At 39.1% G+C, this 18,907-nt stretch overlaps 1 protein-coding gene across 1 annotated transcript in view; it reads left to right on the top strand.

Moving 5' to 3' along the window:
* The window catches only part of LOC131136231 (tomoregulin-2), a 128,425-nt gene that overhangs the window by 91,944 nt on the left and 17,574 nt on the right, over positions 1-18,907 (top strand). Inside the window, exons 5-6 of the mRNA XM_058082861.2 lie at positions 4,211-4,307; positions 16,377-16,525. Coding sequence (XP_057938844.1) covers positions 4,211-4,307; positions 16,377-16,525 — 246 coding nt within the window. The remainder of the gene's footprint in view (positions 1-4,210; positions 4,308-16,376; positions 16,526-18,907) is intronic.

Genomic DNA, 18,907 nt, shown 5'->3' with positions numbered 1-18,907 from the left:
TTGGTCATCCTAGAAGGGGGATTCCCCCATCTGCGGTCCCTTCTCAAGGTTTCTTTTTCCCTAATGGGTTTTGAGTTTTTCCTTGCCCTGATGGGGGTTCAGATCAGGGGATGTCGTTTGTCGTCTATTGTCTATCATCTACTGTTGCCTGCTTGTTAAGCCATTTGAGGCTCTTTTGTGATTAAGGGCTATATAAATAAACTTGACTTGACTTGACTTGACTTGATTAATCGAAACAACAAGATTCAGATTCATTGACTAATAAAATAATCGAATAACCTTATTAATGAGGTTAAATAATCTGATATTCTCACAAAAACAGTAGTTCAGATTGGATAACCTCAACCCCTCTCTCACACACACCTAAAATGGATGTGACTATATACAGTATATTCCTAATATGCCCATACCGCCTATACGGCAAAGATGTCAAGTATTGAAACTTTATCTTCAAGAATATTAATAACAGTAACAAAAATATTTAACATCAAAGTTTCTTCTTTTCTATTTTTACTGCTACTGTCATTCTGCTTCTAGCAAGCCCACAGCTACTAAGGAAAAGAAAGGTGCTGAAAGAGAACCTGTTGAATAAGTGTGCCGCTGAAAATCTGTCATCAGAGCTATCCATTTTAACAAATGTTCTGACAGCTTCATTGTTTGTATTCTACGTTTTAACCAAAGCCAGGGTCTTGAAGGTTGCACTTTCATATAACTGTGAAATTAGAAGCCCACTATCCAACTTATCTTATATTCCATATAACTCATGATTGGGTATTTTTTATTATCTTCATATGATTGACACAGAGGTTGTTTTTTTTTTTTTTGCTTGATCCTGTACAAGACCACCTGACTCATTTGTATAGTGATGGGGGAAGCATAGTAGGAAAGGTCGAACTTTACTTAATGTGATGCTGAGTGAATCTAGGGCTATTGGACTATTGGGCTATTGGTTATAAACACATTCCTGTCAAAAGATGTTTCTGTGACGTGTCTTATCGGCATATTTTTGTCCTCATTTTCCACACTAAAGTTACTTTTCATCTTTTTATCATCATTCTACCTTGATATTTGCAAAATGATATCCAGATTTGAAGAAGGAGAAATCATTACAATAATAACCTTGAAAGCGTGTTAATATTGTTAGCTTTTCTCTCCTGTATGACATGTATGTACATTTTTGGATACGCAAGACAAAGTATTTTGGTGTTCTATGCAGCAGCTACAAATAAAATACAAAACAAATCCAGACTGGGAATCGTGGAAGAAACATAACACAAAGTAAAAGAAATGAAACTGACTTTGACCTTTGAATTACAAGTCAAAGCCAACTTAAGCTGTTGGCATAAAATCAGGTCACAGCTCTCCACCCAAGTGCTTCCTCATTCATCCCGCGTATGTCACAGGGGATCACGAGAAATAAGAGAAGTTTCAAAAGGGAAAATGAAAGAGGCGACACAAGGGAGCAATGCATGGCGGCGGCGATGTGGGTGTCTGTGCATGCGTGTGTGTGTGCGCGTGTGAGATTAAATACATGACATGCCAAGTTCCACCTCTTCACCATCTTTTCTGGAGTTGTCCTCATGGGCCCCTTTGTGTTTAAAAATAGAACTTGTCTGAGGAGAGGGCCGCAAGGAAGGCGTACAGAGACTGGCAGAACCCTCTTTGGTAGAAGAATGAAATTTCAGATCATCCAAATTGCCTTTTTTTCACCCTCCCTCACAGGCATGATATGCACTGGCAGAGTCCCTAAGCCACTGTAAGCCTGATGCCAGTCCCCACACCGCCACTCACAGTGTGAGAACATCAGCAAGATGGAATAAAGGAGGGAGTCCAAGAAGATCAGCAGGGATTTGAGAGTGATAGGAAAGTCCAGCAGGAGAGTATCGTAGGAGTGGCGTAAGGGTTCAGAGAGAATGGATGAAGGATATATCCTTCATCCATGAATTTTAAAATCCTGGTGCTCACTTTTAGAGCCTTGCACGGCCAGGCCCCTGTCTACATACGAGACTTGTTGCGTCCCTATACCCCCTCTCGGAGGCTGAGATCGTTAGATCAAAATTTACTCATCGTCCCTCGTAGTCGTTTTAGGACCCGAGGAGACCTATCTTTTCAGGTTGTTGCGCCGAGGCTCTGGAATGACCTTCCAACCTCCCTACGTTCGCTTGACTCTGTCGATGCATTTAAGAGTAACCTTAAAACTTGTTTTTGCAGGCATACCCAGCTCAGTAGATTTAGGGTACTATGACCATCATATATTTATGTCTATTTTATTGTATACTGTTTTTATGTACTGTTTTATGTCTATTTTTATTGTACATTGTTTTATTGTATTTTTTATGTGTATTTTAACCCTGTGTTTTGCCTTTTGTGAAGCACTTTGTGACTTTTGTCTGAGAAAGGTGCTATATAAATAAAACTTACTTACTTACTACTTACTTACTTCATCCATACCTAACTCTTTGATGGGAGTGCATTGAGAACAAACGTGAATCTGCTGCTGTAGAGTGCTGATTTTTCATGAAGAAATCACTCGTTTCATGGATTTCTAGGCTTTTAGAAAAAGTTGTCTCGTAGTACTTTTTTGTTCTTTTTCTCAATGTTTATTAGGACTTTGAGCGGTAGAATGGTTACGATGTTGGCCTCACAGTCAGGATGTCGAGGGTTCAGTTCAGAAAAGAGATGGATGGAGTCAAACAATGCACAGGGAGGTGTGGAATTTTATTTTTGAACCTTCCAGGTCTGGAAAAGTATGAAAATGGAAAGTCAAGTATGCAAAAATATGTAACCACTGTTCTGTTTTGTAAAATATACATTTTAAATAAGTAAAATAATGAATAGACCTTTTATTCTTGGGCACTTGCTAGGTTAGCTAAGATCATGGAGAGGCATCCCAGAAAACATTTGGGAAATTTGACTTTGTTGAATGGCCACCGATGGCGGACGAGTGGTTAGCGCGCAGGCCACACAGCTAAGAGACCCGAGGTTCGGGGTTTTGGGTTTGATCACAGGCGCTTTAATAGGTGACGGGTGTGTGCTGACTCCAGTTTAACATGATTTTGAAGCTAGGACACTGGGGTTCGATTCCCGGCTTGGGCATCTCTGTGTAAAGTTTGCATGTTCTCCCCGTGCATGCGTGGGTTTTTTGTGGGTACTCCAGTTTCCTCCCACATTCCAAAAACATGCTAGGTTAATTGGTGACTCCAAATTGTCCATAGGTATGAATGTGAGCGTGAATGGTGTTTGTCTATATGTGCCCTGTGATTGGCTGGCGACTAGTCCAGGGTGTACGCTCTCCCCCTAAGACCCTAAGATAGCTGGGATAGGCTCCAGCACGCCCGCGATCCTCGTGAGGATAAGCGGTAGAAAATGAATGAATGAATGGCCACTTCTCTGCTCTTACCCTTGTCCAACCCCTTGTATAAGCTAAATTACATATATTACAATACATCTCCAAGGACTGCAACTGACAATTATTTTATGAGTTGATTAATCGGGTAATTGCACCAAATCAACATGAGCCAAACACTAACAGTTAGTTTGGTCTGCAACATTTAAAAAACAAGGCAAAAAAATCACATTGCTATTTTCTGAAGCCAAAGATGATGTGTGTGATTTATTTTGCCTAAAACTCAAAGATAATCGATCTGCCTTCATGGATGTTTTAATTGAATACCGAAATATTCATTGATTAATTGGATTGGTTAATCAATGATTAAGTGTTGCAACTCTAATGATATACTGTATCCTACATACTATATACTGGAAAAAGAATGGAATTTTGAAATGCGGAATCTATAGGAACCCGGAATGCATTCTGTGAAGCTGTTCACCATTTGATCTGTTTGACATTTTATGGAAATGCAATTAATCTATTCCAAGGCTCTATTAGTGTAATACTAACCATGAATAGCCTAGCTTTTGAAAGGGTTTTCATAGTATTAAAATCAGTTTGTATACTCATGTGAAATGGTAACAAAATTAAAAATGCCAAGTGGAACTCAAATAATACTTAAAATACAGATTACTTTGTCTTGTTTTAAGTGTTTCCATTCAGGTGTAATATATTTGTTCATTTTTGGACCGTTTTCTTCCACAAACTTTTGGGAAAATCTGTTGTGCGACTGTGGAACCGTTTGGGTTCTGAGTTGATACTGACATTACATACATACATACTGACTACATACCTTGTCTTTATATGTCTTACTTTCAGGAGGAGAGGGTTCCGCAGAGGCAGGTCCGAAGGAAACATCCACATGTGATATTTGCCAGTTTGGGGCTGAGTGCGATGTGGACGCAGAGGATGTTTGGTAAGTCAATCAAAAAAAAATAAATAACTAAACTGCTATTGTGGTGACGAGAGGGCAGCAAATGGTTGTGAAAAATAAGAACACATCACATCTACGTATGCTTGGTGTTGACACTGAATGAAGTATCATCCAGTTCTGATTCGGCCTGCAGCTATCGACTATTTTAGTAATCGAGTATTCAACTGAATTTTTTGTAGATTAATCGAGTAATCAGAAAAAATCATATTTCTGCTTGTTTAAAGAGAAATAATAAATTCACAAGAAAAAATCAAACTTTTACAATTGTTTGATGCAGTTCTTGTTTTTAATACAACAAATCCAAAAGACGCTGAAAGGTCCAGCCCTTAATAAGTGTTTCAGTTCAAAGAATGATGGATTTGTGAGATTCATGTAGTTACACAACTCAAGGTTGTAGACTGATTAGCATTAAAACTATGTATTTGAAACATTTCTTTAAAAGTAGGTGACCTACAATTAAACAGCTCCACTTCCATCTTGTGATCCACCAATATTCCCTTTTGTTATTGTAATTGTAGTATCTTTGAACACTAAGAGCTCAGATTAGAAATGTTCATTTTTCAGCACACTCTTGCCACTGAACATCCGCAGAGGTTTGGTGCACGGCTGACCATTTCATTTAACCTCAATTACTATTGTGGGGCACAGAGAGAAAGCAGAGCTTCACTTATTCTGGAAATCCAATTACCATCCTTACAGGACTTGCCAATGTCAGGCCAAAATGAATTTGGCTCACACAAAGAAAAGTAGTTCAGAGAGGATGTGACCATACATTTTTACAGTTTCTTGCAGATGAGATGGTTGCCGTTTATGAGCTCCTCCACGCACATTAGCAAAAAGAAACAACAAATCCCAACAGCCTTGGGGCAAATGCAAACAAATATGTGCGTCTAATGCTTAACTGGCTGGATGTTCAACTTAAACACGTACTGACTAGTATAGCTATTGCATACTTTCATCTTACAGCTGATGCAATGTGAAAAATTGACACAAACTCAAATCTAATTTCTGAGTAAGTGTTGTTAGACGCTACTAGTATTCTCCATTTTCTCCATAAACTCAAGGTGCGATGACAAGAATATTTCTGGTGAATATTGAGAGAGATAATTGCAACCCGTGAGCCAGTAATTTTCATCAGAAGGCATCCAGCCACCAGTGTGGATAAAGAATCATCTTGATTAAAATGACAGGGTCTTCCAATCAGACAGCAGCTGATTCCAATCAAACAAGGTGCCAGTTAATCATTCGAGTGGAGAGCAATAAATGTAATCACAAAACAGGCAAAGCTGCACCAACAGCTTTATGTATTGTTCTTGTTTTTACTGAATGAATTACAGCAATTAACACTTGTTCAAGGTTTGTGCCACATGCCTGCATAACAATATGCGTGTGCAATCAAACTACCCTGAGGAAGCAACCGTTTAATCATGTGATCATTAGTCAGGTGCATGTGAGATGATGAATATATAAACACTGATATAAAATATTTAATACGTTAGCATCTATAAATTATGACCTACTCTGTGTTACTCATTGAAAATGAGTATTTATGTGTGAGTATATATATATGTATGTGTGTGTGTGTGTGTGTATATATATCTATATATATATTGCGATATATATATGTGCCCTGTGATTGGCTGGCGACCAGTCCAGGGTGTACCCCGCCTCTCGCCCAAAGCTGGGATAGTCTCCAGCACCCCCGTGACCCTTGTGAAGATAAGCGGTAGAAAATGAATGAATGAATGAATATATAGTATGTGTGTGTGTGTGTGTGAATGTGTCAACATTTGTCAGTTTGTTAAAAAAATAATCAGATTAATTATTTTAATTAATCATGATTAATCACCATTCGCAGCTAAGTCTGAAATTAAGCTAAAAGATACCGCACAAGTCTATAAATCTATTTGTCTAACACTAGTCTCTTTCATAGTAGCAGAGTGATTTGGATCACACTCTAAACCGTGTTTTCCTCTTTAGGGTGTTGGAATTATACTGCTGTTATGTTCAGGTTAGAATGAAGTTAGAAAAGCAAGTCAGACCGTGTGAGTGTGTGGGGATGCTTCACTGTGCTTCGAAGCACAGGGGAGAACTCCATCTGCCGTCATAACAGAGATGCGTTTCTTGCTCTGGTGCACATGCGTTAATTACACAAAACAATTGAACGTAATTCATGAAATAAATTAGTTGCCGCCGTTAACGCAGCTTTCATTTGTCTACCAATCGCAATTGCAATTCCAAAAAGGAGGAGAACACCATGGGGTCTGTTATCCGAATCACAGACGGAGGCAGCAATAGAGATGTTAAAATGCTGACATTAGTATATAAGAGAGATCACAGACACATGGAAAGAGAGCCTGGTAAAAAAAGGAAAGTGAGACGTGCCGAGAAAGTGTCTGAAGCAAGAAAGATTGCAGGCTTAAAGGGAGAATTGGGCAAAGAAACAAAATCATAAAGATGTCAAACTACCTTCCTGATCAAAACAAAGAACGTAGTCGATCCCTGCCTATTTACAGTCCAGCAGTCGCTCTCATTCATATCCAACTAACATATCCAACTCATTTTCCCACAGAATCTGCCTCATTGAATGCATCCATTAACACCTGATGACTTTAAGAACCAACAACCAATGTGTTGACTGCATAAATCTTGAACGCTGTGTCAGCACTTTCTCTGTGGCCAAGTCTTGTCACACTAGTCTTATTATTTGAAAAAAAATAAACAATATACAAAATGTATGCATGTTTTGAAGCACAATACTGTATACTGTATGTCTGTAATTGTTCCTTAATGTGTAAAACGTAATTAAATGTGTGGTGCAAATTAAGTGAAGAAAGGATGTGATGGGGCAAAACACATACGTAGCATGAATGATGTGATCATGACTGGGGTTCGTATTAAACCCACAATTTATACTAAAGCAGTTGGCAACAGAAGAGAATAGCCGGATGAAATGGATGTGGCTTCAATGGAGCAATGAACGGAAAAAGCCAAAGTAATTGCCATCAAAGACCTGGACAAAAACATCACATCAAATGAACTCTAAGGAACACATTTATCAACAACGAGCACACAATACAAGGGACTGCTGAAGAGGAATGTTGGGGATTAAAACCTTTCACAAAATTAAACATCAACGACTGGATTTGAATGACATACCGAACACTAATTTATTTCCCAATACTAGCAACACTCACTACTCCTAGGAACACTAAAATAGAACCATCAAATCTGAGAATGAATGATCAAGATGAAATGTGTCAATTCCAAGCCATATTTAAGCCAATTTAACAAAGACTTTAAAGTAATGACATTATCAAAAATCTGGATTGATGCTGAGAATGAAATTGATCTTGAGCTGATGGAATATAAACTGAATGATGTGAATGGAATGAACAAGAGCAGACGAGTAGGGGCAGTGTAGATGGAGAAAAAAACTGAACTCCAAAGTTATTCAAAATGTATGCAATTGATAAGATTTGAAAATGTGTCATGATGTCTGTGTTTGAAGAAAAAAAAAACAATTATACATTAAATCATAATAGTTTAATAGAAAAAAATAAACGGTGAGGCATCAAGCATTGAACTGGGATAAAAACTGGTTAAGGAACTGGAAGCAATTTGTGAATCATGCTTCCATATACAAGTGGATCTAAAAAGTCTAGGTTTTTGTAATGTAAAAAAAAATGACAGCAAGACAAATCATTTCACAACTTCTTCCACTTTTGATGTGACAGATGACCTGTACAATGCAATTGAAAAGCAAACAAATCTTTCAGGGACGTGAAGTAAAAATAAACAACTGAGATAATGTGTTTGTATAAAAATGTGCATTTTATAATTGGGGATGTGGCCATGTGTGATTTAACCATCCATCCATTTTTTGTACCGCTTATCCTCAAAAGGGTCGCGGGCATGCTGGACCCTATTCCAGCTGTCTTCAGGCGAGAGGCGGGGTACACCCTGGACTGGTCGCCAGCCAATCACAGGGCACATAACGACAAACAACCATTCACACTCACATTCATACCTTTGGACAATTTGAAGTCGCCAATTAACCTAGCATGTATGGTTTTTTTGGAATGTGGGAGGAATCCAGACAACCCGGAGAAAACCCAAACACGCACGCATAGTGTGATGAAAGTTCAGCTGTTCTCGTAGGCTTTTCCTGATATTTTTGTAGCCACATCTTCCAGCACAAGCTGTGATCCGTAGAGAGCTTCCAAGAATCAGCGGGATCTCATTATTCAAAGGTATCACTCAGGTGAAGGCACCAGAGTTAAATTTCCAAGGAATTTAACAATGAAGACTTGTGTTTTCAAGTGGAGAAAATATGGCACGAGAGCGGCATTACCAAGAACAGGACATCCCTCCAAAATTGATGATAAGACGAGAAGAAAACTAGTCAGGGAGGCTGCCAACAGGCCAAGAGCAAAAGTGAAGGAGCAGGGATTTCTGGCAAGTACTGGTTGTATAGTACATGCAACATTAATCTTCTGTCTCCTTCATGTGTCTGGGCTATGGGGTTGGGTGGCAAGACGGAAGCCTTATCTTACTAAGAAAAACATCCAAGACATCTGAAATCTCCCAAACGCATGAAAGGAAAATGTGTTATGGTCTGATGAAATCAAACAGTATGTTTGGCGCAAAAACAAAACTGCACATCACCTAAATAACACCAAGCCTACATGGTGGTGGCAGCATCTTGCTTTGGGGCTATTTTAATTCAGCTGAACCTGGGGCCTCAGTCAGGTCAGAGGGAATTATGAAAAGATCCAAATATCAGTCACTGTTCGTACAAAACCCACAGCCTTCTGTTAGAAAGCTTAAGATGAAGAACTTAATCTCAGCACAACAATTGACCCAAAGCACACATCTACGGTAAATCAACAAAAGAATGGCTTCACCGGAATAAGATTGCAGCTTTGAAATGACCCAGCCAGAGTCCAGGCCTGAGTCCCATTGAACATCTGTGGGGTGATCATCTGTGCACAGGAGATGCCCTCACAATCTGTCAGATTTGGAGCGGTTTTGCAAAGAAGAGTGGGCAAATATTGCCATATCAAGATGTGTTGTAATAAAAGCCAAAGGTGCTGCAACAAGGTGTTAGCTTCACAGTCTGCATATTTATGAAACCAGGTTATTTTAAGTCTTTCGTTTATTTCCCAATTTTAAAGTTTTCATTTGTTTATCACTTGCATTGTACAGGTTACAGGTCAAATTAATGGGGGAAAAGATGTGAAATTATTTGTGATTCAAATCAATAAACACATGCCTTTTAAGAAATGCCTCGTACAGGAAAGCCATATTTGTAATTATAATTCCAAAAGATGTCACCATCAGGTATTGGTGGTTGGAGTTCCTAATTCCCTACCAGCATACCAGAAATGCATTTTAATCCATCAACAGCATTTCACACTGGACTGTTTTGTGAACATGGGCCACTATGCAGCTGGACTAGCCGACAAACTTGCATTTTTCCAATGTTATGTGGTCGTGTGGATGAGACAGAAGAGCAAGCAGTGAGTAACAATTTATCAGTGTCCTAACTGTGTTTATTTTCTGTAAGTCATGGAGCAAAAGCACTTGCATACAGGGAGTGAGGTTGCTAATAGTCGTTTCCCACCACGATTAGTGGCCACATTAGACGTTACCGATGCTGGAGAAAAACAAAAGTCCTTTTATACACTCGGGAGTGTGACCAACCACAGTGCAGTGGGCGTGCCTAGACGCGGGCCATGGGAGGAATACATTAAAACACACCGTTTTCATGAGAACCACGAAATACAGCTGAATAGGTGCAGATTCTAGAAAAACTATAATGATTTGGTTACCATGTGTAGCTGCTCTATGGGAGTCCATAACTCAATACAAAGGGCCGAAAAATGACACTATTAAGAAATCATGCTGTAACTCACACAGAGCAGACAAGACAATATAGCCTTGATGTGTTTGTTATTCTTTTAAGAGTTTACCGTTGGTGATTTGTTGTGGTTCTTTTTTAGCTTTCTTCTTAGCAGAGAGCCTCACCATCCTTCCAACACCTTAGAGTAGATCGTTCCACTCTGGGAGCCGGCCGTAAGCAAAATGACCAATTTACCCCTCAACGATCAATAGTGTACCTCAAAAAACCCATTTAGGTCCATTTGTGGTGTTAAACTGTAATTACTCTCAAAAACGCATGCTTTTAGAGAGGACCGAATTGTGAGCTACAGTAGATGTATGGTGAGACTTAGAACACTTGCTTTGGAGGCCTTTCTGAAAATAGAACAAGGGTCTTTTCAAAGCTGCGTCATTAGAATAAATGTTAATGAAAAGCCACAAACTTAATTCATTGTTTATGAGATGAGCAGGAAGCCTTCAAAACACCATTGACTTTTGTTATGGTGAATATTTGACACAAATAATACGATTTTATTTCGAGGTCAGTAGCTACCTATCCAGTGACCTCAGCTCTTGTGTGTTTTTTTTGTCTATGTGTGTAAAGTGGCTTTTACAGTCTGAAGCCAGCAGACAGTCTAGGGGGTTGGGAGTTGCTTTGATGGGAGTGAAATAATCGTAGGCAACTAATCAATACAACACATCCTGCTTAGACCGTATCCTCACAGACATGTCAGTCTCTCGCTTGCTCTAACACAAATACACACACACAAACTGACGTGTACACACATTCACACACACCACTTACTTTCATTTAGCACTTTGTATCCCCCCGCAGAATGTGTGAAGCAACAATTCAGGCTATGTGAGAGACAGAAACTAGCATCACCTCACGTTACCAAGTTGTCGTGCATGTGTTTTGCACACTCGTGTTTGAAATGTGTGTGCAAGGAGCATTAGGATGTGTTGACGCAATGCAGTCTAGTGGTATAGTGCCTATTGTGAAGAAAGTGAGAGTCCACATTAAAAATGTATGTAGACTAGACATCAGCCACTGACCAACAGCGGCCTCTTGGGAAGAGAGGGATTCGGAAAGTTCTTCTACAATGAGAGGTTTGAGGTGTCAGGTTTCACACCCACTCCTCCTTTCATTTTAGATTTTTACGATAATGCAGACACACACTGAAATCCCCAATCTTCTCTTGGGAATAATTTTAGAGAAATGAGTATCTCTTTTATACATGTTCATTATATATTCTTGACACCATGGCAACCGAGTTTATCTCCAGAGGATCTGGTATAACTACTTTTGGAATATTAGACTTTGTTTGTCCGCTCGTAAAGATTTTTGCATACAGTGTGAATATTGCAATATTATCATAATATCATTATCTGTACAGTACAGAGGTCTTGTCCAAATAGGAACAAATGTTTTTGGCAGGTTGCAAAAAAAATCACATCCACACGGTGTCAAAGTAGTAAACCGTCACATCCACACAGGAACGGATCAATAGATGGAAATAATGTAATATATAATGCAAAATACTAATCTGGCCACCGATGCAATTTCGTCGTTTGCAGAAATGTATGGAAAAAGCATTAACTTGGCCTGCCTCACGGACCTCATCAAACAAGGTGCTTACAGTGATCTGAGTCAGTAAGCAATTAAGCAATTGGGGAAACAATATTTCAACCATTACAACCATTCTAAATAAGGGTGCAAGATTTAGACCAAAAGTCAAAATAATTTAGCTTTGCCTGACTAAAAACGCCAGGACATTACCTATTACAATCTTAAAATGGCGAAAGCTAGTCAAAAGTGATCATTTTTCCATCACTGTTTGAAAAACATAATTGTTTGATGTTTTTGTTGATAAAAAATACTGTAGCTCTGATTTGAAAAAATGTCCATGTGGGTGGGGGTTAAAGTCCAGTCTGGCCAACAACCTAATCGCCCCCCTGTGCGACAACCCTAGGCTATATGATATGATAAAGAGAACCATACAATCACCTTCATTTAGACCGGTGCTTCTCACGTATTTTCTGACATGCCTCCCTTAGGGACAGACAATTTTTCGATTTTTTTCATGCCGATCACATGCTTTTTCATGGAAATTGGACGATCGATGGGCGCATTCCACTTTTCTTCATCTTCATTGATTTAATTAGTAAAATGTTAAAAAAAAAAAAATCCTTTTTTGTGTGTTGGTTTAAAATGGAAAAACAAATGAACTGATCATGTATGGATTACAATGTATCAGTTTTCCCCCGTATTTGACCTGACGTAAATGAGGTGGCTGCTACTGTCGCACCTGTGATGGAAAAATTTATATTTCACAGGTATAACATAGGTTACACATTGTGTGAATTACTTTACAGCCTTTTGCAGAGCTTCAACATTTGCATCCAAGCACATCCTGCTGTTCCTTCAAAGATGGTGGCACAGCAGGAGGCTATCTGTAACCTGGGGTTAGGGGCAGTGTCGGAGGAGGTCATTCTTTGATCAAAGCTTCACCTTCATGGGACAGAGAACATCAAGAGGTCCCACCAAATGGTTGACCCTAGGAGGTTCTCTCACATGGGTGTGACAAACCGTGCCAGAAGAATGGGTGTGTAGGCTAACCCCCATACATGAGGGTGGCATCGGGGGAGTGACAAGAAAGTCTCTTTTCTATTGTAATGTAATTCATTTGCATGCTGCTATGGAGTATAAAAGTTCCCGCCAAGAGGCCACTCTTGGCCAGACACCTACAGACCGCCATGTATACTGTGTGTTGTCTGACCCCTTTGTTTTGCAAAGGTAATAAAAACTGCCGGAGTTATGTATTTATTTCAGGCATTCTCTATCCTACTTAGGATTATAGAAATTTTTTCCACAACACACCATAAACCCCAAAAAAGCGGGATTGATAAAAGCAGACATTAAAATTCAGCTTGATCCCCTTCCACAGATCGGTATCTTGGATCCAAAAAAAGGGGAAACAAACACAACAATAATGAGTTATTATTCTTTCTAAACAAACGCAAAAATGCCCTTTCGATTACATGTGTGATGCATAACAAAGCCTTTCTTCACATATTTTTTAACTTCACTGATCAATCAACATAACGAAAGCTGATGCCACTTTTTGCTGCACGGCATTTCAATCAACATCACCATGAGCCGTATCATCAAGGCAGATATAAAGGTGTCTGCCTGAGGATATTTCTGTGTGTATGTGTGTGCATGTGTGCATGTATATGTGTTAGAAGACAACTCAATGCTGGTTCTTTTGTGAGTATGAAGGGAAAAGGAAAAGACTTTGAGAATAATGACATATTCATAATTGCAGAATCTAGCGTTCATCGCTACTCAGCAGCATCTGCCTGGGAACAGTTATGGTAATGGTAATGGTTTTGTTTCTTTTGAACATGCTTAACAAGGTTACATTAAAGAATATTGCATGTTTACACATGACAATTCAACATGAAACTGAAAATGCGTAGGAAGAAGGAGAGCTTTTGAATCATCAGTCTCAGCAATCTTTTCACTTTCTGTGTTTTTTAACATGTTACCATTTTCTAATGGGGGGAACCCAATAAGAATGTGTAACAGATGAGGATAGCTCATTCAGTAATAGAAAAACATTGCATAAATACAAAATATATTATAAGCAATACTTTAATGGTGATAGATAAATCTGCCCAAGAAATTGTGTGTGCATGAATAGAGAATTGTTTGTTTTTAAATAAGAGTAAACACTGTAAATTACCTCAAGATAAAATATATCAGACGCTGTGTTTACAGTTGGGAGCTAGGGTGTGTATTTTCCCCTGTTTATCGCACTCACAGTCTCACTTTATACTTATTTTTCTATTCAAAATTTGCAAGCAACAGTCACTTACATAGTTAAGACCTTCAGGCAATTGCCCGTTTTACTGAGAAAAGAAAGCTTAACATGTTGCATAAAATCTTTATGGGAGAACAAACTATATATCGAAATGAACCGGCAGAGGAGAAACGTAGGAGGATTGGCCTGAGGCTGAAACTAATTCTCTATTTAAATATGTAGACAAGCAAATATTGAACCAACTATTGAACCTAATAAACTTACAACTTACAACCTAAATATAGCCGTGCATGTAAGGACGACATGAAATAATTAACATCTAATCGGAAAGCCTGCCTGAGCCTGGTCACTATTTAGTAGGAAATGCACTGCAATTAGTCACAATATAATATAAAATGTGAGGGTTACTTGAAGCAAGTGTACAAGTACAAACAAGCATAGCTTATGTAAGTGGTCACAAATTAAATAAACTATTTTTCTAATACTAAGGTTACACTAGTCTGGAATTTGGGTTACATTTATACGAGGTTTATTCTATTACGGTGGAATCTTGGTTAGCGCGAGCAATGATTAGCCTGTTTTACGATTTACATAAAAAAATTCCCGGCAAAATTTTGCCTCAATTTGCATACATTTCCCAGTTTGCATACAATGTCACACATCTGTCTTGTTGTGTTATTAATAAACTGCACAAGTCCAACATTGTTTTAAATGTATTTCTTCATCTCAGAATGTCCTTCTTAGCAGCAAAAACAGGAACGGGAAATCAGTTCAGCCGCCCATTTATTACGACATCCTAAGCAACTGACTTTGTCATTCTTTGCTAACTAACACAGTTACGGTATGCCACAAGTCTCTGCTTTTCTTTTAATGACACAACTCCACTCCCTGTATGCACACTCTATAATGCTCCACAGACAAGGGCTTTTGTTCCATGACTTACACAAAATAAACACAGTTGGGACACTGAGAAATTGTTACGTAATTGTTACTGCTTGCTCTTCTGACTCTTCAACACAAACAGGTAACGTTGGAAAGGTGTAGGGCTTCAGCAAGTTTGTAGGCTAGTCCAGCTGCATATTAGCCCATGTTCATGAACCAGTCCAGTGTGAAATGCGTTGACAGATTAAAATGAATTTCTTTTGGGTGGTTGGGAATCAGGAACTCCAACCACTTGAGCGTGATGGTGGCATCTTGATGGTGGCTTTCTCTTCCAAGCCATTACTAGGATCGTATTCAGAGAAGCAGAGCTTGGTGGGAGGGCACCTACAACCACGGCCATAAGGAAGCCCGCTCCTTTGTGACATCACAAAGGAACAGTTTTGCAACGCCCTCTGGAACCGAGCATTTGGAGCCATCTCAAACTTCTTCCTGGACTCACTTTCAATTGCGCAAACTTCATCGTTTAACACAAGAATACAACATTCTACGTATAAATTTATAGGTCAGAAAAGTGGAAAAGGCATAATAGGTCGCCTTTAATGCTAGCCAATATTGGTATAAAAGTGATATATTGGTTCATATCAGTATAGGTTTTCTGCCGATAGTAATGTCAGCATGTGAGTGGTGATGTGCTCTACACAGCATCAAAATTAGTAGCTCAGTATGTCCGCGTTTTTTATTTATTTCCAGGTTTCGTCTTTGGACTGTCTCAGACCAACCCCTGTAGCCTAAATCCTAATGCAATGAAATTGAGGGAAATATGCATATGTCTGTGCATCGGGCTTCACGTTGCTGCTAAACTGTTGTTGAATCTGACAATCAGCACTTGCATTGTCGCTGCTGACGGACAAATAAAGCAAAATCATCCACACTTGAAAAAGCCCAACAATGGCAGTACACTGTATGCGTTCAGCTTCATCGAGATAATGTCAAGTATTTCTTAGCTGAGTAGACTGTGTTGAAGGACATGAAGATATGGTAAACAAACTGTTCCAGTAATGGTATGCTAATGTTACGATATTATCGGCTTAAAAGTTATTTTTTTATTCAGAGTATTTTCAAGACACAGTGAATTGTGCAGTTTTGTTATCTCTGATTCCATTGTGAGGTTACGTCTTTTATCTGACCAGCCTGCTGTGTCGCCTCTCTTTGCAAAGTTACATCTATTTGCTATTGTGTCAAAACACAATCCGAGCAGCATTACAATGCATGGTGTAATATCCTGACTGAGCGCAAGCTTTACTGTGTGTTTACTGTCTCACTTTTAATCCTTGACTGAATATGGCCATGCAGGTCTTACATTTGTCATCAGTTTATGGTGTCATAGCCGCAGATTTTATGCGGCATATATTATATTTGATGCACACAAATCTTGTATAACCAACCTCTTGTTTTGTAGGTGCGTTTGCAACATCGACTGTTCCCACATCAGCTTCAATCCGGTGTGTGCCTCTGATGGGCGTTCCTATGACAACCCCTGCCAGGTGAAAGAGGCATCCTGTCAGAAACAGGAACGTATCGAGGTCAAGCATCTGGGCCACTGTCAAGGTTAGTCCAAATACTAACGTTCTAAAATGTCTAAAATGTACCAGTTGTGGTTGAAAATGTCCGTTAGTACCAATGTCTCAGTCGATAGTACCGATAGTGTTTAATAGTTTTTATTCAGCAGAAGGGAACAAATGAAACACTTCAGAGTCTGTTGCAAGTGTCCCTCGAAGGACAAGGATCTTTAAAGCATTAAAGTAAACAGATTTTAAGCTCAGCTTATAATATCAAAATTATATGGTATCAATGAGGAAAAATGTTGAAACACGCTCACTAAAAATGTAAATATCTGCCTTGATATTGGTCACTTATATTGGTCACTTTTTTTTCACTTTTTCCTCGGTTTGTCATGTTCCATTTACAGCAATGACAAAAAAACTTGCAAAACTTGCTGTCACTCAATGTTTGTTTTATTTGTTATGTGACTGCTGTGTCTCCCAAATATGACACTCTTTCCCATTATTTCCACCTCGTCTTCACACCAAAGGAGAGTCGTGGAACGGGTGTACCTTATTCTTGTCATTAACAGTTACAATTATTTTGAACGATAGCCTCTACCACAAATTTACAAGGAAGTCACTTTTAGTGAGTATGGGTGTCACACATCCAGGTTGTGATGCCACCCATCTTTAAAGACAGATTTCCCCACAGCACCCTTTCTTGAGTGTGCAGACATGCCTAATTACTCTTACTCTTTACTCATGATTTACTTGGTGCTTTAACAGGTTTGCAATATGATGTGGCAATATAACCTCCTCTGTCTATGTCACAAAATCTCCCATCACAACATCATCAGCTTTTTGCAGCAGACTTGTTGCTTCAGTGCCACTGACACGGCTTATCTGTCCACAGAGAGCTTGAAGAACATATTAGCCCAATAAGACAAACATAGCATATCATAGTTTTGCAGAAGGCACGTCATTCAATCACCTATTTGGTATTTCAGTGCTTCTTTCAAGGTGGATGTGGATGTCCTCTGCTTTCTTAGCACACCATACTCTCTTGTTTTACACCAAACTCACAGATCTAACATATTATAATATTATAAAATTCTGTGTATGTGTGCACACGCCACTCTTTATTGGTCTGAATATTTTTTTCCTTATGTGGATTTTGGGTTTCTGGCCAGACTTTCAGTCAAATTCCATACATTTTCATAGATGAGGCCCTAGGGGAGAAGCATAGTTATTATAGTGTACATACATTATTAGGACTTCATCAGGTGCAAGGACTTATTAAACTGTGGTGAGACCAGCAATGTTTTTTGGTTTAGAGACCGTGCCACTGAGGAAAAGACAGGAAGCAGAACTGGAGGTAGCAGAGATGAGGATTCTGAAGTTCTCATTGGGAGTGACCAGGATGAATAGGATAAGGAACGAGTACAGAGGGACATTACATGTTAGAAGCCTTGGAGATAAAGAGGCCAGACTGAGATGGTTGGGACATGTCCAGAGGAGAGATAGTGAAAATATTGGTAGAAGGATCCTGCGTTTAGAGCTGGCAGGTAGGAGGCGTAGAGGAAGACCAAAGAGGATGTTTATGGATGTAGTGAAGGAGGACATGAGGGTAGTTGGTGTGAGAGAGACAGATGCAGAAGACAGGGTTGGATGAAGAAGATTGATTTGCTGTGGCGACCCCTGAAGGGAAAAGCCGAAAGACAAAGAAGAAGAAGGCCCCAGGACAGAAGCATAGTTATTATACTGTACATAAGTTATCAGGACTTCATCAGGTGCAAGGACTTATTTGGCATTAATCAGAACCTGTTGACCTAATACGATTGGAGAAAGTTGTTTTTCTTCCAGCAAATTAGCCTGATATTAATATATAAGTAGAATTGTACTGTCAAGGCTTAGACTCAAACTGATTTTTTTGTCCCAATCAGGACACATTGTGGACAATTCCATGCTTGCCATGTTCAGGGAAGGCCCTTTTCTTTTCCGGCATGGCTGTGTCCCAGTGCAAAAAAGCAAAGTTTATAAAAGGCAAGCATCTCACAATTGGTCTTCTGGAAGTCATGAGGCCGGAAGTTAAATTATATTTTCATAGACCGAGAACCACTGAAATAAGAATCAGTCGTAAGTACAAATGGCCAATATTGCCATGAATATTAACTTCTTGTGATTACTGTAAATACCATCTGTTGTGAGGCAAAATATTTGTGACTTTATACAGGACGGTACATAAGCATAGAGAGGATAAATCATCATTAAGAGTTGCACTTCAATTTTTTTTTCTCACAATGCACAGTGGCCAGGAAGTGCAAAGCACTTTTACATTCCAGGAAACAAATTCAAATTTCATGAAACAAAGAGACTGATTGCAGTAGATTCTTTTCTGAAATGTTTTGTTAATTTTTTTTTTGTGAAATGTAATTGTGTTTCGAGT

Source organism: Doryrhamphus excisus, linkage group LG12 (genome assembly GCF_037039965.1).
Source record: "Doryrhamphus excisus strain RoL-2023G ecotype Guam linkage group LG12, RoL_Dexc_Guam_v1.1, whole genome shotgun sequence".
Taxonomy (NCBI): Eukaryota; Metazoa; Chordata; class Actinopteri; order Syngnathiformes; family Syngnathidae; genus Doryrhamphus; species Doryrhamphus excisus.
This window is presented reverse-complemented; position numbering and strand designations above follow the sequence as displayed.